The following is a 25,410-nucleotide window of genomic DNA, read 5'->3' as shown; positions in this document are numbered from 1 at the left end:
ATTGTCAATAGTGTGTAGTAATTGCTGATGTATTGCGTAGTATTACACTGTTTACTGGAAGACTGTATGGCTGTTCACTTCACGTGTACCGTGACTCTGATCATGGATGATGAGCCAGGTCACAGCTGACGAGTAAGCCCAGTTCACACTGTAAACGCCATGGGCACAACTCCATTCATATTAACCCTGAGAAAGAGCTGTGTGTGGATAAACAAGAAACCATCATTAACAAATGAAGTGGCAAATGCGTGCTCATCATTGTTAGTCTTCCAGATGTTCCAGATGCTGTGTGTGAGTGTGTGTGTGTTCCCATTTGCACACGTACTTGTGCTGGTTTTGCTGTTCTCATTACCCCAGGCACTTCAAGATGGGCTGCTGCATGACTGCACCATGTGCAGTGCAGTATAGTACCAACTGTTCAATATGAGCGCAACAGAGGCTGTCTGCCATCCAGTGTTGAAAAGTAGTACTACGTTCTAAGTGTGCCAAACAAACAAGCAGCTCACAACTCAGTTGTAGTGACTCCCGACAGCAGATTGTGAGCCAATGATTCAGAAGAATAAATGTGAATAGGACAGCAAAGGGACAATAAATGAGAATCATTGTTTTCCCCCCTTTTAATGAAACTTTCTTTTAAAAAACAAATATAATAAATAAAAAATTATCTCATCTAACAATTGTAAAAAATACAACTTGTATTTCCAGTCTGAAGACGTTTTAAATTCACATGAATTTCATCCACTCGTGAATCAAATTTGACCAGGTTTTCATTTTCATTTCACTTCTTAAATTAATGTGTGCATGAAGAGAGTTCACACAGGATCCCCATTGATTCTACCTCAGCAAATATATTAAAAAAAAAATATCACTTGATAATTACACAAATTGTCAATTTTCTTGATTAATCTGAGATGTGCCATATGTAACTCTACAGCAATTGGTCCATACTGTCACATGGGCCCTAACACCAACATGTATAAGTAATAGAATTGATCATGATCCATCGTAATCAGACGTTACTGTGTGACGTTCAGTGACACGTGCTCAGGTCCATCCACACAGCAAGGCAAACAAAACGAGTGACGCAGTGTAAAATGATCGTTTGTGTCAATGGATATTGGTGGATTCTGGTCAAACAACAAAAGTATTTCTAACAATTACAATCTGAATCTATCAGTAGCCTAAACAAGCATGTTTGGTGGACATACTTTAGCGTAAACAACTGGCCCACTTTATTACAGTGCAGCAGCATTAAGTCTTGTATCCCTCAGCAGAAGGCACATTTGGATTCAGTTTAAATAAAACGATGCAAACTAAATGCATAAACCATTTGGTGTTTTATCATTGTGTGTGTGTGTGTGTATATCATGAATGTGGGTGCAGGTACAAAATGGCTCCGGAATCCTCCAGTCTTTTTAAGGCCTCAGCTTCATGATTAAGGTCATGGTAAGAATTCTGCATGAGAAAGGGGAAAAGGCGCATCAGTATTTAAAGAGCTGAATAATAACCACAGCTGAAAGATGACGTCTACTACACCCACCTTCATAGACTTCATGGTGTCACGTCCATAGTAATGAATGGGTTGCCTCTGGGTATTTGATTTAGGGTAACCAAAACCAGCAATGTGCACCACGTCACAGTAGTTGAGAGCGACAAACACAGCGAGGATGCCCGTGGTAGGATGCACTGGCATCTGAAACAAACAAAACATAATGACACACTCCAGGGGAAAAAAAAGTACCTTAGTGCATAATTTGAAATGTTCTAAATGAAAAAGACACAATGTCAGACCAAACCAGCATCGCAAAGACTGCACCACATTTCACTGGGATTTCACAAAAAGAAGAGATAAAAATGCACAAAAAAAATCCTCTTCTATGGAGAAAAGACTTCATAATTACAGTAAACGTGCAGTGGAATTAAGCTGCGCACTATAAAAGCAGTGCTAAAATGTATGAAATGAGGAAAAAAGCTTCCATGTGCATGTGCTGTGTAGGGAAGGCTGCTATTGTCAAGCAGGCTTTGAGATCACAACTCAACTGCATTCACCAAGTTTACCACTAGATGGTAGTAGAGGGCAACAGAAACTGCCCTCCAACACCTTATTTTATTTCATTTCAGATACATAATTCTTTCTTTTCTCAGTGGTAGGCTGTGTTGTTTCTGCACTTCTGCCAAATGACTGCTGTGTAATATAAAACACCCAGAACCACAGCATTCTGTGTCTGAGGAGTCACTGCACATTAGCAGGTCTTACGCTCAAATAAAGGTCACTTGATGCCAGGAACAACTACAGGCCAAGTTCTCACTTAAACACTTGATGTTGACGTTGGTTCATCTTCAGCTAAAATTTGTCTTCATATTCTATCATAGAAAGATTTCATTGCTCTGAGTGCTCAAACACAAAGGACTCAGCGACAGTGGTTAACAAAGTCAGCGATAACCGGCAAAAAGCCAATGGTGTTCAATGTGCCGTTAATGAACCGCAACATCCCGAGTTCAAATAAATCCCTAGAACCAAATCTTTGTTAGTCCCCATCTCCTCCATTGCTATCACTTGTGTCGGTCTAACTGCAGTGGTAAAAGGCAGAAAATCATCATGAGTGCTCGGTATGGCTTTTCCCCCTTCAGCGTATGAGTCATAATTGTTTCCAAAAGCTGCCGTCAGATGCTTTACCCAAACCAAAAATTGCTCAAGTGCAACCCAAATTACATCTCTTGAGTGGCTGAGTGTAAATGACACAACTAGTTTCATGCCTTTTTTCCACTGATTTACTCGTAAACGTTTATGTCCCAAAAACACACACTGATAATGTTCCGATCGGCTGACTCTCATTCATAGTTGCACAGCCCAGTAATAAACTACAGCAAAGCGGCATAACTCTAAGTTTACCTCTGGCTTTTCAGTCATTCATACATCTGTATGTGCCTAAAATCTTTAGGTTTTACCAAACGTATAGAGAAATGGGGCATTCACCAGTTCAAGTGATAATGTTCTATCCTGTACTTTCCCTTATATTATGAAAACTTATTTGAACATTTTCACTAGTTGCTCAAGGAATAATAAATTAGTCTTTTTGTAAAAAAGAAAATATGTATTTAGGATTGTTTGGCCCTGACTGAGTTGTGTGGTCTACTGCCTGCAACCATGGTTGGTATCATAGCTGCTGTCCAGACAGGATAAGTGCAAAAAAAAAAGAAAGAAAGAAAGACAAAGCCACAATTTTAAAACGGGATGAACTCCAACCATGATGACACTTCAGACTGTAAATGACAAAACATCCTAGTGGAGACATTCTGTGTGAAATGGCTTGTTTTTGTTTTCGGAAGAGAAAATAGTCATGTCTCGAGTAATCGTATTAAAAATAAACATTTGCCCTAAAAGTGCTAAAATACATCCATTCCTTGTCACTTGAGTTTTGCCTTCCTGGAAAAATGGACCAAAATAAAGAGCCATAATCTGATCGCGAGGAAAAACAAGGACTAAAAAAAAAACAATGATGCAATGTTGAATGAGTTTGGACATGTTTGTTGTGTTGTCCCTGGCAGGCGCATCCTGGTGTTACCTGGCATTTCTCATATGAATGTCAATGATTAACCATGTTCACAGAGGCCGGGGGGGGGGGGCGGGGGGGTTGTGAACACGCATCAGTGTTCACAACAACTGACTTCTCCTCCAGCTACAGTATAGTGACTGATTTAACCGAGCGATTGATAAAAGCAGAACTGAAGCACACTATAGATTTAGATAATTTGGTACAGTATGTATACATAGTATAGTGTATACTTTGATTTGATATAATCTTTTTGATTTGAATAATAAACCTATTGAAAAATTCGATATTTTCCGATATTGTCCGTCTCGTGACTTTTCTCTGTCTATTTTCTTCCACGTAAACAGTCGCTCTACTGGTTTCCTTTTTTACTTACAGTATTTTCTTCATTATGTAACATTTATTTATTTATCTGTTAATTTGTACTATTAAATAATGCATTTTTTGATGCACATGTTTGGATTTAAGATGAGATCACAGAAGTGCCAGGCAGATTTGAAAAAGACTGCAAACACAAAACGTTTTAAAAACTCATGAGATTGTACATTTTTCATGATACTGAACTTGTGTCAAATATCTGGAAAACAGCTATTTAAACAAATTAGTCTTTGTCCCTTAGTCTTTTTATGCCCTTTTCCTCCACAGGTGCTTATTAAAAATGCTACTGTTGTCGTTACAGTCGCACTGCATCTGAACAATTGGCAGAAAACCTCCAATTTAGCATTCATTCAACGTACAGCTACAGTATAAGGCCATACTTAACCTTCATGATATCACAGCCTCTAGCAACAAGGGACAGGAATAAGAAATGTGCATGCAAGCACTAGCAGAGGTGTATGTGTGTGTGACTATGGATTTATCTTTATACACATGTGCAGGGATAAACAGCTCTTTCAGGGAAACTCTTGGGTTTTTTGTTTTTTTTTAAATACCAGGCGAATTCATCGACATTTATTTCTCATTCACTCAGCCTCACGTTAATACATAAAACCCCACTGAGTGAACAAATCCTTCAAGACTTTTTGAAACAGCAGCAGCTGTGATTGAACATGCAAGTATTTAAACGGGCAGCTCTTCAGGGGGGCGCTTGTTTGCTGGTGGCGGAGAAAACATTTTAAATATTGCACGAATCACTTAGCCAAAATTTGTGATGGTGTTTAAATTACAACTGCGAAGTTTCATTTTCAGCAGTCGTGAAGAATGAAACTTTTCACAGGTGCCCTCTTAGTGTTTTCATCCGTAACGCTGCTGTATGAAACCGTCTCACTTTACCACCTCAAACTGCTACGCTGAAAAACACAGGGTTGTGTGAACTCATTTGGCAATGGTTTGAATGTAACAGACATGAATTGCATTCATCTCCGACCACTTTATCCTCCACATGAAGGACAAGGGTGTGCTGGTGCCAATCCCAGCTGATATAAGGGCAAAAGGCAGCGTGCACACTGGACAGGACTGGACTTTTTTTATATTTAAAAGTTAGGAACTACATTTAAAAGGAAAAGTACACAAAAAGTCCGCAAGTAAATGTAATCTCCTCTGGTTGCTCCCCTAATTTAGTTTCGATCACAAATGTATTCATTTAATACAAAAGGAGTTTCAGTTACTAAAGTACAGAAGAACTGAAACTTCCTTTCTTAAGGAGGGGATCACAGAGCAACCGCCTTGATAAGAAACTGAAACACAGCGTCTTCCTGTCAGTCTGTCATGCTTTTTTTTTTTTCTCTTACACTTGGAGCCTGATGAGCATCCCGCAATGGGACACAGCTGAAATTCTGTGTGTATTAACCTCATGTGGCCACGAGCACCAGCCCGGTGCATAGTTTGGACACAGGCTCATGAAGCTTTGTTAAGAGGGGGACGAGGACCGGCTGTACACAGTCGTCACTGTGGGCCAGACACTCACAAGCTCAAATCAGGAATGTGTTTGGGGAGACGAGTGGGAGCATAAGAGTGTTGTGTGTACAAGTGTCCCTCCTGTGAAGGGTGCAAACAAAGAAAGGAAGAAAAGGGAAAGTTCATTCTTGGATGAGAAATAATTTGAAGAGGACTTCAAATAGAAGGAATATCTAGTTCCCCATACAATATCACACCTCTTTTGGAAGAAACACAGTAGCACTGAATGAATCTTATAGTTATAAGATTATAGTTATATAGTTGTATAGATATTCAAAGCGACACTGGATGTGTTGTTGCATAATGAACACTGAGAATACAATTGTAAAAACTGAGTTCAACTTTTTTTTAAATGTCTCGAAAAAAATCACTTTACCTTACGTTTTTAATCAGGTAAAGTTTGCATTTGGCATTTGATAAATACATGGTAAATAAATCATAAATAAATTACAAATCATAAGGTCCTCCCCGAACAAGCCCCACATTGCATATGAGATGCAATGGGCCAATAAAAACATCATTCCAAATTGAGTAATGGTTCGAGTCAATTCCCAGCATGATTCAAAATCCAAACCCCTCAGCCAAAGAGGGAGTTTAGGTTCAATTTGTGAAACAAAAACAAATCAATGGCAAAAAAAGAAAAAAAGTATTGCGTCATGTTTTCTCATTGCACAATCACTGGTCTCCAATAACTGTAAGTTTGTAAGTTTCCTGCATGTGTTGAGTTTGTTGCCCTTTCTTCATTTAATTGGGTCAAAAAACATAAACACAAGAAAGATGGTGGAGAAAAACTGTGAGAAAATCTAAACACTGTCCTGGAAAACAGCAATAATCAGCTGTGCAGAGAGGCAACACTGAGAATGGTCCATGTTCTGGAATCAGAGTGTCTGGTTAAAAATTATACAATATTTTGGATGTCCTTCAAAAGTGTATAATTTCCCAGGGATTCTCTGTGCAGCCTTGAAGACAGAAGCAGCTTATCTTGTAATGAGATGCCAGAATGCCAAGCAGAGGCGAATCTTTATCGTCGTTTGCAGTAATTGGACCCAAAAGTTCACTGTTGACCAGCATGGCTACATTTCAGGAAAATAAACTGCTTATCACAGCACTCAGGACATATCAGTCAAGTAGCTGTGGCTAATCAGCGGATGCACCATCTAAGCTTGTTATGATTCACATGGGAAACCGGGAAGAGCAAAAGGAGATTAAAGAGAAAAAATACAAACAGGGGAGAAGCAAGTGGGAAAATTGCATCTGTGGATGCCAGAAATGGTCAGTGTTAATGAGCTGCAACACAGAGAACGCGTCACTACCACACTGTTGAGTTTGTGTATATTGTCAGTTCTACACTGATTACATTAGAGATGTGATTGGTCTGAGTAAAGACAGAGAAATAAACACCAGAATGTCTGCATGCATCTGCAGCACCTCGATTCTCACCACAGTGGCACAGAAGCACTCACTCACCTGTTTACCTTTGGGGTACAGAGGAATCTGAAGCAGGTCCTCTGCAGTCTTCTGCAGAAAGTGAGGGTCCAGCACTCTGATTTTACCAAAGTCACCCAACCACATTTGAGGCGGTGGCTTCCAAAAGCCTTTCCTGACCTGAATTTTACACATAAACAACAAGAGGATGATAAGGGGCTGGACGCTATGCACTAAGAAACAGAGGACAAAAGAAACAGAGAGAGAGAGGAAACTGTTGCTATTTTTAGCTCACATACGGACTTCAGTTTGTACAACAGAGATGCAAATTAAAGCCATGACTCTCTTTTGTCTCAAGGCAAGCACACTGATGTGGAAGTTAGCATATGACCCTGCAACTATAAGCACGGGGAGTCTGGAGGTGCCTGGAGCAGAAAAATGCAATGGAAAAAAAACAAAAAAAACATTTAACTCTAAAGACACTGAATTCAAACATTTCAAGTATTTGTTCACGACACGGATGGCTGGAAAAGGAGTGCGGTTGTGTGAGAGAGTGAAAGGCGAGTATGTGTGTGTGAGTGTGAGAGAGAGAGCGCATTCTCACACATATCCTGTACCCTCTTCTCATTATAGAGGATTTCTTTGAGCCACCGCAGATCTTGCTGTTTGAAAGGCACCAGGACCATGAGTGTGCCGGGCTCGTTGTGCAGTCCAGGATCGTAGGAGGCTGATTCAGGGTAGAAGAACCTCATGGTGGTCTTGTTCCCGACATCCTCCTCATAGTCTTTCACTGGGGCATTATTAAGCCTGAGGCAGGGACATGACACTAGATTCAGGACAAGAATTTCCCAGATTGTTTTATTGAGAGCAAATGTCCAGTCATTGGTGGAGTTAAGAAAGTTTCTGAACAACAATTAATTCAAATTAAAAAAGAAAATGTTGTTTTGGGAAAGGGAGGGGCAAATGGAGAAGTCCTATATTCAGTGTCAACATTTCATGTTTAAATTTTTAACACTCCCACTGTTGTACTGGTTTGGGAAAGTGGACTCCAGTTAATGATAATTATGAGCAAATAAAATAATAAACTTCATGTAGAAAAAGACTGATGAAAAGTATGGGAACTTGTTTGTGTCGACCATAGAATACAAATTTCCTCTGAGCCCAACGTGTTTAAACGTCACCAGTACAACATGTGTTATGTGCTAGTTTAAACCAGATCTGCCAACTTTTGCACCACACACACACCTCGATTTTTTTGGACTAATTTGTTCTTCTGCGAAGTAAACCACTCTCGCAGAACAACAACAACAAACCAGAGAGGCATATACCGCAAAAACAGTAGCCAGACATTAGTGAGCAAGTCACTAATGAGCAAAAAATGGCAGAAAAAGTGTAGCTGAAATCTTGAATCCACTAGAAAACAACTTCTAGTGTTTTCGCAGCCCAGCCTCGAGGAGAGGGGTGGGAGTGGGATCGCCTGCATGTTTTTTCAGAGTTTTGCTTTTGCTTGATTTTTTTTTTTCAAACACAATCCAACAAAGCACATAATATTGGATCATTTAATGATATGCATTATTATTATTATGAGAAGTGATGTGGTCATTTGTTAAATTGTATTTCCTTTGTGTGTAATTCAGTGTCTATCAGTGTTAGCTTGTAGAGGGTTCAGAAAAATGTTTTGCAGCTTCACAGCACATATTTTTATTGTTTTTGTGCTGAATATCATGAACATGTGCTGCTGTGATGATCCCCTCATTCTGAGCTCATATTTGGCAGCTCCGAGTTTAAATAAATTATTGTGAAATAAACTGTCCCTGTAAATAAAAGAACGATCGAGATTGTGTGACTGCTTAGGACTTCACATTTGATACAGTCCAGCATTCACATCCTTGCTTCAATGCCTTTGACAAATCTTTGCCACAACCGCATAATCATTCGTTCCTTGACCAATAATTAACCAGTTGCACAGACTAAGACTGTCTTTGGTTGAATGACTAGTCTGCATGGAAACTTTCAAGTCTCAACAGGCTTTAACATAGTCTTTCTATGACATAAGGTCCTCCCCGAATGACATCAAACTCTCAGGCATGTATTGAATTCAGATTTTCAATAAAGACATAGCCAGGGAATGTTTAGCTCAACAAAGGAGGAGAGATGTAGGGGGATTGGGGTAAAAAAAAAAAAAAAAAAAAAGAGGGGAGAGAAACACATTGTGGCCAGGCCAAATTTTGGCTGTTTGAAAGAGGCTTATAAAAACTGCATGTGTTCATTCCAAGGCTGTAAAGTCAGATGCCTGACAGTGCCTTTGTCCTTGGGTAGACTCTGTGTTTTCTTTCCTCCTTTTTAAAGAACTTGATTTGACCCAAACATCTGCTAATTACGGACAGGGCGGTTCTGTGCCGGGGTCAGGAAGTCACCCAGCCCATCATTAGTCTCCAGCCAAGGGAATTAATATCCTTCTTTTTCACTTTCTATGGTCTGGTCCAATTTCCCAACTATCTTGAAACATGATGAACACTAAGGGAAGTTTGCCTACCTTATTTATTCCTTCCAATGCATCAAATAACAGTAAAACACTTAGTAAATGTGATAACACAAAATACCACATGCTATTCTTGCTTACCGAATGACCACATCATATTTGTTGATGACGCTCCCCAGCGAGCTGTTTTTAATGGCAAAGCCATTTCCTATGACTGCACAGGTTCTGCATTCGAGCCTGTGGAGAAACACCAGACACACACACACCAATGTATATTTCATGAATATTAAATATTTGCATAAAAAACACACAGCATGGATCTGTGCCGTAGGTGCACCCATGGTAATTTTCCGTGGGAATAATACACAGCTCAGGCTTTAGAGATGTGCCTTTTTTTCATTAATTTTTTATTGCATTTTTAGTAGTGATATAAGTAGCAATAATTGTGCAGAAGTCACAAAATAGACCGTTCTTTTCTATTTTGTAAATAAAAACGAGCCAAAGGAACTCTGAATTGTGATGTATTTCCAAATTTCATAAATTCAATCCAAGTTTAAACATTTTCAGTGCTTTTTCCTCAGGTGTTTATATAGATGGTGAAAAGGATTATTTTTTCCATCAAGGCTGTGCTGAAAATGATATAAGGCACTCTATTTTACATATTCTTATAGCCTCTGTATATACTGTACGCTTTAACATAGTAATGGGAAAGAGTTATTCTAAGGGTTAACCTGACTGACTTCTTCCTTCCTTCCTTCCTTCAAGAGCAATAATTATGTTGCTTCACTCAGGTGTCAATGTACCATGGAGCATGTATACAATATAATAATATATACACATATCTATATGTAAAATTAAATTTTAAATGTAAACATGGTTAAAGCAACGTGCTAAACCAACTGTGTTCCCACACTTACTTTTCAATGTTGTCTGGCATCTCGTAACTTGCAGTTACAGCAAGAACTTTTGTTAGCAGCAGCTCTGGTAGGAGAAGTGAGAAATGGAGCAATTGAAAAGGAGCGCATGCTTGAAAACGCAAGAAAACCAGGTGCATTTTACATGAAAGAGGCACTTGTGTAGTGTTTCAGCTGTGCCGAGGGCTTAAAATACCACGTGTCATAAATCTAATCTATGGTCCATGCTTACACGTAGATTAGGGTGGTCCTTATTGGGGACCAAAAAAATAAATTCAAATTTTCATTGCTCTTACCCTCTAATTATGTTGTACTTCCTAAAATAATGGCACATGTCAATTATTGAGACAGTGAATTGATGTTTACCAATGTTTAAAATTACCAATTGATGAACAATGCAAAACATTCCTTTCAATTTAGTGTTTTTTTGCCCAATGTAAACAACCCGAATAGAATCCCAATTCAGAAATCATTGTGTCTCATTGTCATCTCTGATATTGGCATCAGTATATTCATCACTGGAGGCATCTTGATGATCACTGATGTCAATGAGATTCCAGTGAAGTTTGAACCTTTTAAAGAGTTGAATTTCCGGGGGACAACAAATACGAGCGCCTGGATTTGGAAGCTGAAACTGATTTTAACCGTGGTTGATTTCAAACGATCACTAAACTATTATAATTGTCACAGCACAAATCAGTGAGACAGAACAAAATGTCATGGGCTATACCCAGACAGACATGCATTAATTTGATTGATTGGTATTTCTGTCCCTTTTTCCCACACTGGCCAGGTAATACAGCCAGGCAATAAAATACGGGTCCACTATGGCCCAGTAAATGGATATTTTTAATAAATTAAAAATGGTGACCTAAAGCCCTGTGTGAAGGGGTCCAAGATAAGGCTGCATTCCAGACGGGATACGCAACAAGAATTCCATTGATTTGAATTGATGAAATTATCAAATTAGTTTGAAATTCCCCATATTTTGATGCCCTTGAGCTACCAGTAAATATTATGCTACAAGTGCAAGATTTGGTATGTCGTGTTATGTCCCTAAATGGAATAAGAAAAAGTTAACATACCACTGTCCTTAATTCCATAAGGTAATGCCAGCTTTGAAAGATGCTCCCGCCAGAAGAAATCATCCAATTTCAGAAAGAGCTGCGTCCGCCTGCCAATGCTGCAAGAGAAATGTCAGACCACCAGTATTACAACATTTCACTGCAGTGCGCATGGTTCCATTGTACATATAACAGCGTAAAAAACGTACCACACGAGGGTCTGTGGATAACTGAGGAGGGGAGGGCATGAATATGGGCATGGTAACTATCAAACCACACAATGTAACACACTGTACTGCCAAACAGTGCAGTGTTCATACCGGCACATGGAAAACAGATTCATGTGCTTGACTGATGCCTTAACTTTCCCTAATGTTCTGGTGTCTATTAAGCAGGTAAACCAGACTCATTATAGGCAAAGCAGCCATTCACATGATGTCATTCAATAGCAATTTCCCTCATTAATATCCTGTTGGCATTTTTGTGCTGAGGAGAGGGAAAAGAAAACAATAACATACATAGAGCCTGTGGTGTGAAGCGAATGTGGCAATGAAGCAACTGCCGGTTTCAGACTACGGCTGTTTATGATCGCCTGTCTTTTGACAGTGAGTCTCTTAGACATTTATTACCCTTGTGTGCCAGCTCACTCTCCGCAGGCGACCAGGATAAAACTCCAGGGAGGGGTTTAATTAGAGAAATGTCACTGTGATTGCCTGGAAGGCCTCCCTGTTACCGTAATGACTGATGTGAAAATCCAAGAGCAGCCAACCAGAAGCTTGACGCAAATCATGTTCTCTCATAGGTGCAAACACAAGGATTTTAAATCTTTTTCAAAGGTTAAATGCAAAGCCAGTCAGACTGTTTCAAAGGTTAAATGCAAAGCCAGTCATTTCTGCTGCCGGGGCTCCTTTTCTCAATCAAAACAATAACAAAAGACCTAGTTTGATGACATCAACGAGCAGCGTGACGGGAGAAACTCAGTTCGAGTAAGTGATTACTCTTGGTCTTTTTCCCAGAGTCGTTTTGTATTCCAGCATTTCTTAAGTTGCATAAACCACCAGCATGACACAGTCCAACTGACTAACACTCTCACACTCCTCCCCTCTCATCCCCCTCTGATAATGTCATTAAAAGTAAACAATGAACAATAACTTTAAAAAAAAGTGTAGCATGTATTGTTACGCAGGTATAGACTTCTAAACTTAGTGGTTTATTTAGCCGCAGCTACTGAAGAGCATGATTATACACCTACATGATTAACAGTGTTTAAAACTGTATTATTTATGGACATTTTTAAGTTATAACAGAGAAAGGGCGAAAATATATACTTATGGATTTAAAAATTGTAGGAAACATTCTAGCTCATGTATATCCACTATTCCAAAAAAACTGAGGAAATAGCTGAGGAAATTGATAACAGGGCAAGAGGCTTTGGTACAATGATGGGTTAACAATGCATTGTCCGACCTGTTGCCACACTGTTCTCCCTTAATAAGCCATTCACTCCCTACACACACACACAGACATGCCATTACTCACTTCAAGTTAAGGCTCTCCCACTTCTTTTGGGTTACCCAGTCGCCACACAGTGTTTTGCTACTGTTCAGATGCGTGCTCGTGCCCACGTAACTGAAAGACAATCACAGTGGCATGAAAACTTCTGCCAAATCCATACAAAAAAAAGTGTACCAAGACTAATTGGCTCCACTATCCTCTTTTAAAAAAAGTGCAATCATGGGCCTGTGTGAGAGCCCAAATTGGATGTCTTCTTAATGTTTTGTGACTCAGCTCAGCACAGACCTCAGATGTTAAGTGTTTTACCAGAAATGGGCATTTCTGTGATTATGTGACTCAATAGATAGATACGTAGATACTTTATTCATCTCACAGAGAAATTCACAATTTACCAATTTACCAATACCAGAAGAAAAGAAAGAAATGGTTGTATTCTGTTTGTGTGTGTGTGTGTGTGTGTGTGCATAATTACCTCTGAAATAGGGCATTGGAACAGTAGTATGCGACAAAGACGAAGACGAGGAGAACTAGCCGAAGGCACCATGCTGGAGTCAACAACAAAGACAAAACCAGATGCAAACATGCAAAAATTAAATAAAAAAAAAAAAAAAAAGGAAAAGAGGATCATCACAATTCAAGTCACAAGATTCACAACACATGCTTGCTTCATCATCTTAACATTCTCGACACAAGATGGGTTTTGTTACATAAAAAAATACTCATTTAAATAACTGAAGTGAAATAGACTGAAATAGATCTTGGGGGAGAAAATGTTGTTCAACATTGTGTCACTCCCATTAAAATAACTGACAAACAAAACTCTGATGCAAAATAGTGCTTTTTGTTACTTAAAGATAAGAGCAGATATATACAGTATAAGCACATTTGTCAGGATGCACACTGAGATTACTGAGTGTGTGCATTCTGAAAACCAAGTCACCAACATGGGACATAGTTTTATCACAGGACAAGTGACTTCCATTTCACAATTTTACCAAACTTGTATGGAAACCACAGGCAGCTCAATGAATTCAAACACTGTGCATGTGTGACTGAACACACACACCTGCATACCACACTTGTTTCTGTTCAATGTGAAAAATACAGCTTGGCGCCAGACATCTTATCTAAGTCCAAGTTTAGTCTCGAGAAAAGAAAAACATCAACCACGGTTAGTTAAAATGTAATTTTTTATTTTTATTTTTTTTAAACTGTAATCTGAGTAGTACATTTCTTGAGTTTCTGCTATTGCTCACATCACATCAATCTAAAAAAAAACGTTTAGTTGACTTCTGGGACCTCTTCTTCATGTACTCCTTGGTCCGCAAATAGCTACACTGGGCAGGAGGTTACCCTGGTAATGGGCACAAAATAGAGGTAGGCATTTGTTTTAGACTGAACACTTAATATCCTACCACTTCTGAAAAGATTATTCCAAAGCACTACCATGGACTTAAAACACAGCAGTTAATTTAGTCTGAGCAGACTTCCCACCCCACCATCCCTGAGATTACAGCTTAGATCAGATTGAAAAGCATTTGACACAACACACATCTGACTATTTAAAGCACAATGTGCATCTTCTGCTCCGGATTCATGACGTGCAGACCAGGCCAGTCCATCCAAGCAAATGTCAGCAGTGAGCATGCCTGACACTGCTCCAGAATCAACACATCGCTGAAAATCAACACCATAGTGTAGAAGTGCACAGCTGAATGGCTATTTTAAGTTGTGCATGCATGCACATGTGCTTGCTACATTGCAACAACAGTAACGTAATATGGCTGTAAATCTACTAGTAAATCATGCAAGCCTAAACCTGGAGACAGTCAAGGAGTGGAAACCACAGAATCGATTAACACCACCACAGGGACGTTTGGTGGATTATACACTCAGGCTCCTCCCAGCAAAATTAAAATTAAATGCGAAATGATTTGACACTGCCGCCTCATCCTTTATCCTGGGCCACATAAGAGGCGGGGCTGCATTTTCTTTAGTTGTTGTTTAGGAAATGATGAACACACTCAAGAATGTGGAAAAGAGTAACTTCAAATTTGTCTTTTTAAATTTCAAGCACAATGATTCTTCCTCCTCTGGTTAACGTTAGGCACATAATGTTCCCCTAAAAAGCAACCATTAACCTCCTCTCCCTCAAAATGTAAGTATATAAACCTAAATAGATGTATTTTCCCTAAAAATGTGAAGCTGACAGAAAACTGTTGAGCTCTTATTTCACTGCCATAAAAACTGCAGTCTAACTCTATCCTCGCCTCCACTCCACAGATTATCCTTTTGATTTTAACGCTGTGTAAGCAATCCATATATTTCCATGTTCTTGCTGTGGTTGGTACTGGGAAAACATTTTGTGCCAAAGCATTAAGTTTTAGTGGACTTCTTTCTCCTTAAGAAAATGTATGCGTGTGCTAAGATCTGTGAGTTCAATCCCACTGCTTAAAGGAGCAGATCAATCAAAACGTTCAGTCCTTCCTGGAGGCAGCTTCTTCATCGTGGTAAACTGTGCAGGTGGAGTATACTCAACTTCCAGCTGACTCACACAGTAATGGCTTATATTCTGTTTAGCCTCAAATGAATGAAAACTTTTACTTTATTTTAATTCATAGGATGAATCCAAATGTCTGGACTTCACTGCACTTGCAGACTGGCTGCTTTTGAAGGTGCATTCCCGGCAAGTCTGAGTGCTGAGGACCATCCAAACCCACATTTCATCATGTGCACAAGGGGCCTGACGTTGACTGTAAGCAGACTCACAGAGAGTCAGCTTGAGGTGCAGACTTCACTGATTTAATTGCCCACAATACAAACACGACTGATTTTTTCCATTTAGTGACTAAAGAAAAGTATAATGTGAACATAATTCCTTGACTGAAATGTGTAAGCCAGAGCAAATATGAAAGCTAAACAAAGCAGGATTTTTACCCAATTTCCACAGCTGCGGGGTTATTGTAATATGCAATAGGTTAAATGTCTTGTTGGGGGAGATTGGGGCCTGTCTCCACTCTCCCTACCATCTGTTGGCAGAAATTCAGCCTTGCAAGATCAGGGCTGCCGACCCGGAGTCCAGGTATACGCAATAAGATCAAAGAAGCGATGGCGATGCAGAGAAATTGTCTGAGGAAGCGAGGAAGAGGAAACAACTGTCTGACCGAGTGAGGGCCTCACATAAGTAAACATCAGAGCTGCTTTTTTCAAATGGCGAGAATTCAACACAGAAGCATGCAAAATGGATGCTGACTGGCATGGACATGGTTTCCACGGCTTGTGTTCGCTGGCTCCATTGAAAACAAATGCATAGAGGGGAAGGGAAGACGAGCATCAGTGGTGACTTTTTATGACAGCGGGAACAAAGCGATAGACAGTGAGCTCCATTGAGTTGAAGGCTAAAAAGTGACTGGTCTTGCAAAGTTCCACTTTAAACAACAGTGCGATAAAGAAGAATGTAGAACAACGGGCTGTGAAATAAATGATATTTATTTTTATTATTCTAGTCCTGTGCACTGTCCGCAAACACAAAAAAAACTCTCCAAGTCAGCCGAAACCTGTCAAATCATAGTGTTTCTTGCTTTACTGAATTAATGACAAACAATAACGAACAATAAAGGACTGAATAACAAGGTGGTATGCACAACTCCTTTTATGGTCAAACAATTTTTTTTTTCCCATCCAAATTGGTGACATTGGGAGAGCTAAAAGACTAAGTCAACTTTTTACAGACATGGGATCAAGTCACACATGTGCAAGTCTCAAGTAAGTCTCAAGTCTCAACCTTCAAGTCTCAAGCAAGTCCCAAGTCATTTTGTCTTATTATCGCAGTCTAACCTGCAGTATCCGGTCTTCATAAAGAGAAAAGATATTAGCAAAGGTCAAATAATGGTATTATTGGCCAATTTATCTAACCTGTATGTATTTACTTAATTTGCTCCGTCTCAAAACCATTACTTCATTTACTCAATTGTTAACACATCTTTACTGAATTTACTGTTTGTAATTACTCTATCTATACCACATTTACTCAATTTTAAAGCCATATTTACTTAATTTAGCCTCTCAGTTTTTCACGTGTACACATGTTAAGTTACTTCATTACTGTTATATGTCTGTCAGTGTCCACTTTTCGTGCCGTTTTTCATTTCTCCAAAACATTTAAAAAAAAAAAAAAAAAGTAGTGAGGGGCTTGACCATGGGCTTGACTGATTGACAGGGTGGTCATCCAATAATGACCATACCAATCCCAGCATGATCTCACATAGCGGGTAATATCGAATATTTTATATTATAATTTTTTTTATCTTTGAATTGAAAACATAAAATGAACAACAATCAAGTAATTCAGGCCATCATGTCTCAAGTCAAGTCGAGTCTCAAGTCTTTTATTTTTTGTCAAGTCAAGTCACAAGTCATTAAAACAGTGACTTCAACTCGAGTCCAAGTCGCTATGACTGGAGTCCTCCTCTTATAGACTTGATATACAGTCTATGAGTTACACAGGTTGGCCAATGGCCTATTCACAAATTTGAATTTAAATGTAGCGTTAATAAACGGCAACAGTCATGGAGGTTAGTTTTATTCATTCTATGATCAGTATGAAAGGCTACAGCAGCACCATTGTTGTGACAGAGTCACAAAATACACTATGTTCTTTAGATTTTTTTCAATTTCACCATGAAATCAATACGTTTGGTGTCCAAATGCCTTACTATTCTGCCTTCAAACTAGCATAAACACTGCAAACCGATGCTTGAGATTTTCACAAAATGACAAAAGGTAACTGTAAAATGAGAAAGCTGCAAAGTTATCTTGTGCCAACAAAGTATTTAAATCACATCTTACCTTTTCCCTCTTTCATTTCAATGAGTCTGCGAGTCTGTGCTCTCTCCTGTGTAGTAGAAACAAAAAATAATGAATAAAACAGTCTGCAGAAAGTAAACTGAAACAGGAACATGACTGGCAGAGATAATTGTATGAAGGAAATGCAATTGTACTCTGGTCTAACGATAGATGCAGATGCATAATTAAATGATGAACTGCAGAAACAGCATCCTTCCTCAAGAATATATTTTTCAAACATAAAATTAAACCAGCTGGTTTAAGCTCCTGAAATATGTTCTGCTTTTCCCATGTACAGTATAGTGTTTTTTAGATTGTCAGTTATAAAGTTAGTTTATTATGAAAATTAGGATTACTTCCATCAATACCCTTTTACCTTAATGGCAAGATTGAAAGAGCTACACCAGCTGGGCATGAAGTAGCTCTAACAGAGCGTGAAGCAAAGAGGACAGAGAATACACAAAAAAATACCACAGGCAAAACAAGAGCAGAGAATGGTTACAGTGACTGATGATGCGTGATATGCTGTGTGGGAGAGCAGAAGGGTCAAGAGATGTACTGGACAGTTCAGGGACACTGGCAGGAAGTCCTCGATATGTGAGGGACCATCAGAGTATAAGCAGAGGAGGATTTCTGAACCATCAAATGTGCCCCTCACCACAGATGTTCTTGAAGCACTGCGGTCCAAGTATGGATCATGAAAAAAAAAATGCAGACAGACCACTTTAAAACCTCTTCTTCCCTGTTGCCCCAGGGGCAGACTCTGTGTGACACATACATATCAAAACATGTCTTCCTTTGATCAATAGGACATGTTGCTCAGAAACAGATAAAAGCTCATAAAAGCCATTATTATGTTCACCAAACACAGATTAAACACCAATTGATCAAACCAGCACGAGCCGAAAACAAGGGCGAATGTCCATCAAACCGCATCATACCCATTTGCATCCTTCTGACAAGCTGTCAATCACCCAGATTGGCCAATGTTAGCCAGAACTATGGCCCTGAACAGGCTGAGGCTCAGAGTTGTCTTTGATGCTCCAGAGCACAGAGCCACAAATATATTGATTTTTGAGTAGGGTTAGGGTTTTATTCTCCAATTCAAAACAAGTTTTTTTAGGCCAATAGTGACATGTAAATAAAAATAAATGGGTTGAATAATTTGGTACCCATAGTAATCTTAAATGGCACATATAGTGCCAAACTAGGGAACGTCTACAGTGAAACTTACACTTCTGGTGGAATCACAAGAGTTACCTTTATTTTGATACCAAGATAATTCACATAGAGCTTGGGAGAAGAGGTTAAGAGCTTAGTCACACACTGGAGTGATTAAAGATGACTCAGGCTGCTACCACTGAATAGCACAGTGGAAGTAATTCCGGCAAAAGCACTGCATGGGAAAATGTTGTCAGTGATTTATTGGTTTAAGCTCCTTCCTCCCAAATTCCAGTTGAAGGTGAGAGTAGAGAGGCCTTTGAAAAAAAAAACAACTTAAGAGTTCACTAAATGAATCATTAAATACACAAAGTGTGCATTTTGATATTTCTGTATTTTATTCTTCTCTGTAAATGTAACCCTGTTAAATGTGTAGCTTCCTGGCTTGGCCTGGGCCCTCTTGTAAAAGAGATTTTAATCTTGATGACGTTTTCCTGATTATATAAAGGGAAGAAGAAGCTCTGTACTAAAATGTATTAAAAGCAGGTTTCAGCAAGGTCATAAGCACAATCAATATTGCATGATTTGCATTTATGAGAATCACTCACACATACAGTATGTCACCATGACAACATGTCCTTGTACTCTTAATCATCTCTGAATACATTTTTTCAGTTTATTGGTTTGATTCTGAAGGGATTAGAAGTGAATGTCCTCAGCAAAGACGTACATGTCCTTTACATTTAAATCCTTTTCACCAACCAACCGATTCTTCTCAACCACAATCCCACTGGGGAAATCATTTGTGTGTGTTTTATGCAAAAATGAAACAAACCAGAAAGCCACCTCTAAAATGCATAATCCCTTGATTTAATCCTCATTTGTAACATTTTGACCACTTTCACCACAAATGCTCTAAAGCAACTGCAGACTATTATCAGCCCTTAGGTTCCTGAAAGCATCATGTGAAAAGGGTATTTGTGGCAGTCATGGTGAGGGTACGTCAGGTTTAGGGAAGTGATCCTCTTTGTCAACTTCCACAGATTTCATACTACTTGTTATTAGGGCTGAACAATTTTAAAATAATTATCTAATTGTGATTATGTTTGACAGGGATTGCGATATGATTCACGATATCAGAGGGAACTGTCATTTTCACATCACTATTCTCATTTTCATTCGAAAAACATGTTTGGAGTGAAGACAATAACTAATCTAAAATGATATTTTGACACACATTTTGGCTTTAACAAATATTGCTCCTCCTGCAGAATAGGCTGTATTGTGATTTCGCTAACATTTTTTTGATTAATTGTTAATTTTCCACACAAAGCTAAACAATTCCATAGATACACACTATATTTTCCAAAATGCTTTACTTTTATATCTGGTTGAGTATTGATTGATACAATACTACCCATCGATTATAATTTCTATCAGGTACTAAGTATCATGGTTGTGCAATATGACAACTGAGAAAGACATCATGGTCGCAATGGTCGCAAGTTCAACTCCACCCCTGGCTGATTGTACTCAATTCCATTGCAATTACAATACGCTTTTTTTTTTAAAGCGTATTGATTAATGTACTGATGTTTATTTAGTTGTACCACTATATTTACATTTACAGCAATACTTTTCATCCTCTGGATGGCACTTTAAAAAAAAAGAGTCTTGGAAGTGGAAGTTCCAAGATTGGAACTGAGTCGCAAAACAAAAAGAGAAGCTCAAAAGAGATGATCCTATAGTCTCATCAATGTGAGCAATACAGCTTAAGTAATGATTAGTTACTATCACATCAGTACTTATTATCAGCCAAAGTCCCAGGTGTCAGTGCAGGTATCAGGACTGAAATCCATATTATGTGCCTACATGATAATAAACAAAGCACAAGCAGGATTTTATTATTAATCATTCGTTAACATAGTTACTAAGTAAGAGACTAACATAAGGAAGACAGGGACCATCATTTAGCCAACTCACTACAGGGGCAATGTGAAAAGTTTAACCTGAGGGTGGGGCTGTAAAGCCAGACACTGGATGATTTTTACCACAAGACAGACATGGCAATGAGGATGTTTCATTAAATTGTCATATGGCTCGATGAAACCAGTGTGCACCCTGGAACAAAATTTAAATGTGGGCCAAGAATATAAATACTTTAGACTTAACTTTAAATTTTAAACCCTTCTAGACAAGACTTTGACTGAAGGTAATTCCTCAAATTGAAGGGCCTTATTCGTGTGGTCATTGTCATTTCAGCATTACAAACTCTGTCCTCTCACAGGGTTTGATTTCACCAAGTTCAATAACTTTAATATTGTTTTAATTTCATGAATCTGTAAAAGAAAACACCCACACAGGGACTCACGGAGGCCTGTGGGCTTTCACTGCAGAGGGCAGAACACCAGAGAATGATTTAATTCATTTGCCTTTTTTTTTTTCAGGCAGCATTGACTGAGAGACTTTTTACTGCAGAGAACATGACATGGTGGGTTAGCTGATTTCTCCAAGTTATCATGTGATAAATATCTCTGAGAGCCATTAAATGCAACATCTGTGGATTAAAAGGTCCTCTGTGTGTGTGGCTGCTGCTGCTACAGTGACTGAACCAAACAAACTGTTCACCGACAAATTGCTATTACGCAGCAATTTAGAATTTATAAATGATCTAACCGACAATGTCTGTGTAAGAAAGTCAGAAGGCGCTCGTCAAACAAACCATTGCTTTAGCAAATGAAGTCAAAGAGTACGTAAACAAGAGCGAGGTGACATGAAGCTGCTTCTAACCTGAACCTGACCATAAATGTTTGTTCCCAAAAAAACCCATATGTGGCCCAAATCCTCTTCCGTAAACTATATATATTGAAATTGCATGCAATATCATCCTAAACCTTTTTAAATTGCAACATCACTCTGCAACATGATTTTTTATATAAACAGTTCATTTTTCCCAAACTGTCCGCCCCCTCCTGACCAGGCTAGAGGTTCACTGGCCCCCAGGTCATCCTGAGTTTGAGGTCCCCGATAAGGGGCATATCAACACAACGTGAACAAATTGAATCAAAATAATTGAAAATGCAATATGACCAAGTGCAATATACAAATCAAAAGTGCAAGTGCAATTATTTGATCACGGTAAAATGTGTGAGAAAACGTTCATTTGTTGAAAGACTCTTTTTTTAAAATGACAGTAAAGATGCAAACATGATTATTCGTACCGAGTCTGAATCATATCTCGGTTGCATTGCATTGTTTAAAAAGGAGGAGCCACTTCCTATTCAACTTTTTGCATGCAGTCTATAAATTGCACATATTATACATAATCTGCCGCCATATCTACAGAAACAAGTACACAAGTCGGACTATATTTGTCCAGTACAGCTGTCACATCCAGACGGTAATTGGTGACTGATTTGAGAATGACTGCTTCACTGCAGAGTCAATACTGAACAGGGAAAACAGGTTGTCTGTCAGACAGCTTAAAATGCCACAAAGCCGTACAGATTTAATGCATTTAAAACATTAACAATTGAACTATTCTCTTGTTTATTATCCTCAAATCAAGCACGACTAACGCGCAAACTTACAAAGAATTCAAAGGTCTTTCGTTGCTCAGCTCAGAATGGGAATTCTTCCCCCCTCATCCTAAAAGTTGGCAGACTTAAAAGAGTTCAAGAGTGTGTGAATTAGGAGAACTTGCACACTTTCACCTGTTTTGTCCAATTTATGATGAATTAAGAATACCTATACTGAATGGAATCTCTACAAAGTCCAGAAAAGTTCTCGTGCACTGAAGACAGAATGGAATGGTGGGTTTATGTATATGTTTTATAGATACCAATGTTTATAATGGCTGGGAAAAAACATCAGGGAGGTTTATTTGTTAAATAATATTCATGTTCTATCTTGACATAATGGTATAATTGTGTCATGATATGTTCTATGCATGACACAATAAAAAAAAAACGTGTTATCAATGATATTATACATTTAAAATAACTATTAAAGCAGTATTTTTTTTCGTGACCAGATTTTACAAAGGTTAACAATGTGATAATGCCATGGCAGCTCCCTGGCCACTGATCTGTAAGTACTGGCTAAAACCATTTTCCAGTGTAAGAGTCCTGAGGTTTACTGCCAGACTGAGACCTCAGGTTGAAACTTGTGGTTGAAAGTATGTCATTATCACAAAATATTTTCCATTCCTACCCACACTCTATCCATACGTGAGACGGAAAAAATCAAACCAGACTAAATGTACAAATCCAAACTTGTTCCAGCCAAATTTCATTTGACAACTTGTGATCCAGTGAGGCCAGTTCCAGCAGATCAGTGCTGTTCCTCTGGCACAGCATGTACCAAAATCCTGACGCACACACTGCAGCTACAGGGGCTTTAACAGTCTTACCAGCAGACGAGGAGATCCAAATCCGTGGAGCGAGCCTGCTCTGCTGTCCGATACAACCAAGTTCAAGCTTCCTTTGGTGACACTCACTGTGGGGAACGGGAAAACGACCAAATCTGTCCACTCTGCCCGCGGCGCAAGAAGAAAATCAGCAATGTGATGAGGGCATCGAACGTCCACCGGTCTGAGCAGCGGAGCGGAAACAACCAACGAACACCCAGACCGCAGGGTCGCTGCTGTGCGCTCGTGTGACTGGCATCAAATCCTCGGGCAGATGTTATGTAGCGGTTCGTTGCTTCATTTTCAGTTCTTTACAGCGCCGTCTCTTCTCGGCGCAGGGACGCATGCGCACACGCACAGCCGCTGGCTGATCCAAATACCAGCAAAAGCTTCGTCCCGCTGCTGTTGCTGCTGGTATGATGGAAGGAAGGCATGTTAGGGGAATGTCCCATGTGATCTACAGCTTATTGTAATTATTTTCCCCACGAGTCTCCAGTCTGATCCAAACTGGAGCAGAAGGGACAACATCTGGAAACCTTTGGTGTTGGCTGTGTTTTCCTCTTCTTCTTCTTCTTCTTCTTCTTCTCCTCCTCCTTCTTCTTCTTCTAACATACATTGAGAAACACAGTGAAGTACTCAGATCTTTTACTCAGAGTTCAGCAATGCCACAAGTAAAAAAGAAAAAGTGACCTTAGTTTGAAAATAAACTCAATGTACCACAAAAAAAGAGAGAAAATAAAGTGCAGAAGGACCTGTGTCAGAATAACATGGATGTGTCCCAGAGAGACCCCAGGTGGTGCTTTGACCAATAAATGGGCCCCTTCTTAAATAGGCTTTCTAATTTACATTAAAATGTGCATGCATGTATGGTTATTAAAATAAATAACAAGATTTGCCACGGCAACGTGGTTGTTTTTGCTTAATAAGAAACCCTTCAGCCCTGGTTTATGCAGATGTCAGCTTAATCTACAGTGAATTACATTTTTTTTTTTTTTTTTTTAATGATCTGTTTATATTCTGTGTGCATGATTGGATAAATGTTTGAAATGTAGTGGAACAGAAGTAATGTCCTGTTCTGTCATCCATGTCATTTTATCGTGACTTATTTTTAAGTCTTTTTCGTTCCTGTGTGCACTTTACTTTTCTCCTCTGTGATTACCCAAAGCATTTCACCTGTGTCTTGTTCATAGTCTCCCTAATTCCTCAGTGTATATAACCACTCCCTCTTCCTTTGTCTGATTGTGAGTTCGTCTTCGTCCATTGTCAGAGTGATATATGTTTTTTGAGCTTTCCCCTTGTTTTTGATTCTCGGCAGTGGATTATTTGCACGTCCGTGCTTCAGTGACTCTGTTAATCTCTGCTTCCTGTTCTAGTCTGTGTCCTGTTCAGCGATGATCCCGCGCCTGCACTCCCCCATCGGTGGGCAGCACGCCGCCCCAACTTCTCAGGTTGGGGCGGAATACGCCCTTTTTTGACCAAGTGCCGTATTCACTTCGAGCTTAATCCTGCTGCTTTTCCCACTGAACGGGCTAGAGTTGCATATGTCATCTCGCATCTGAGGGACAGAGCTGAAGCATGGGCTATTGCTGAGTGGGACAGACAGACCAGCATTTGCCACTCAGTTAATGACTTCATGGACATGTTACGTAAGATCTTCCACCATGTGGCACCTGGTAGAGAGCCGGCCAGGTCCTTGGTCAGTCTACGACTGGGGGCACAGCGGGTGTGTGATTTCACCATCCGGTTCAGGACTCGGTTGGAATGAGCCAGCGCTCATTGACGCCTTCCTGCATGCCCTCAGTCCATTGCTACGAGATCGACTCATTCCTCTGGATATTCCCGATGACCTTGATTCACTTGTCAGCCGTCTTCGTCTCCGGGAGCAAGACAGCGATTGCCGTGCAGGCGCTCCCTCTCCTCGTCCCTGTCAACCTCGTGACCTCAGCCGCCACTCTGAGATTCCTAAGCAGGTTGGTCGGACTCACCTCGACCCAGCCGAACGCAGCTGCCGCCTTTTTGGGGGGCTCCCAGTGTGTCTCTGTTCTCAGGTGCTTGGTTGGGGGCATGCTTCTAAGTGGTATTGCCATTCGGTAGGATCGTGTACCGCTCAACTTGTGGGTCGGCGCTTCTGGTGGCCGGGGATGCA

General features: G+C 39.6%; 1 protein-coding gene across 4 annotated transcripts; it reads right to left on the bottom strand.

Annotated features, from left to right (window-relative positions):
• Positions 1 to 869: 869 nt before the first annotated feature.
• Positions 870 to 23,793, bottom strand: st3gal4 (ST3 beta-galactoside alpha-2,3-sialyltransferase 4). 4 transcript variants are annotated; one of them, XR_009240898.1, is made up of 11 exons: positions 23,268 to 23,784; positions 17,699 to 17,744; positions 13,323 to 13,395; positions 12,875 to 12,964; positions 11,357 to 11,454; positions 10,275 to 10,338; positions 9,499 to 9,594; positions 7,493 to 7,682; positions 6,926 to 7,055; positions 1,541 to 1,693; positions 870 to 1,455 (listed from the first exon to the last, which is right to left on the bottom strand). XR_009240898.1 is itself a non-coding variant. In XM_058634060.1 (11 exons), exons 2-11 carry the CDS (start codon positions 17,712 to 17,714, stop codon positions 1,366 to 1,368), a joined length of 1,008 nt encoding a protein of 335 aa, XP_058490043.1. In that variant the 5' UTR covers positions 17,715 to 17,744; positions 23,268 to 23,772; the 3' UTR covers positions 870 to 1,365. The 4 variants fall into 4 exon arrangements, 3 of the variants coding, with proteins under 3 accessions (XP_058490043.1, XP_058490045.1, XP_058490046.1); XM_058634060.1 differs by having other exon boundaries at positions 6,918 to 7,055; positions 23,268 to 23,772; XM_058634062.1 differs by lacking the exon at positions 23,268 to 23,784 and adding an exon at positions 18,354 to 19,159 and having other exon boundaries at positions 6,918 to 7,055.
• Between the last annotated feature and the right edge of the window lie 1,617 nt (positions 23,794 to 25,410).

Source organism: Solea solea, chromosome 7, assembly GCF_958295425.1.
Source record: "Solea solea chromosome 7, fSolSol10.1, whole genome shotgun sequence".
Lineage (NCBI taxonomy): Eukaryota > Metazoa > Chordata > Actinopteri > Pleuronectiformes > Soleidae > Solea > Solea solea.
The sequence above is the reverse complement of the archived record's forward strand: the minus strand, read 5'-3'. Positions and strand labels throughout refer to the sequence as shown.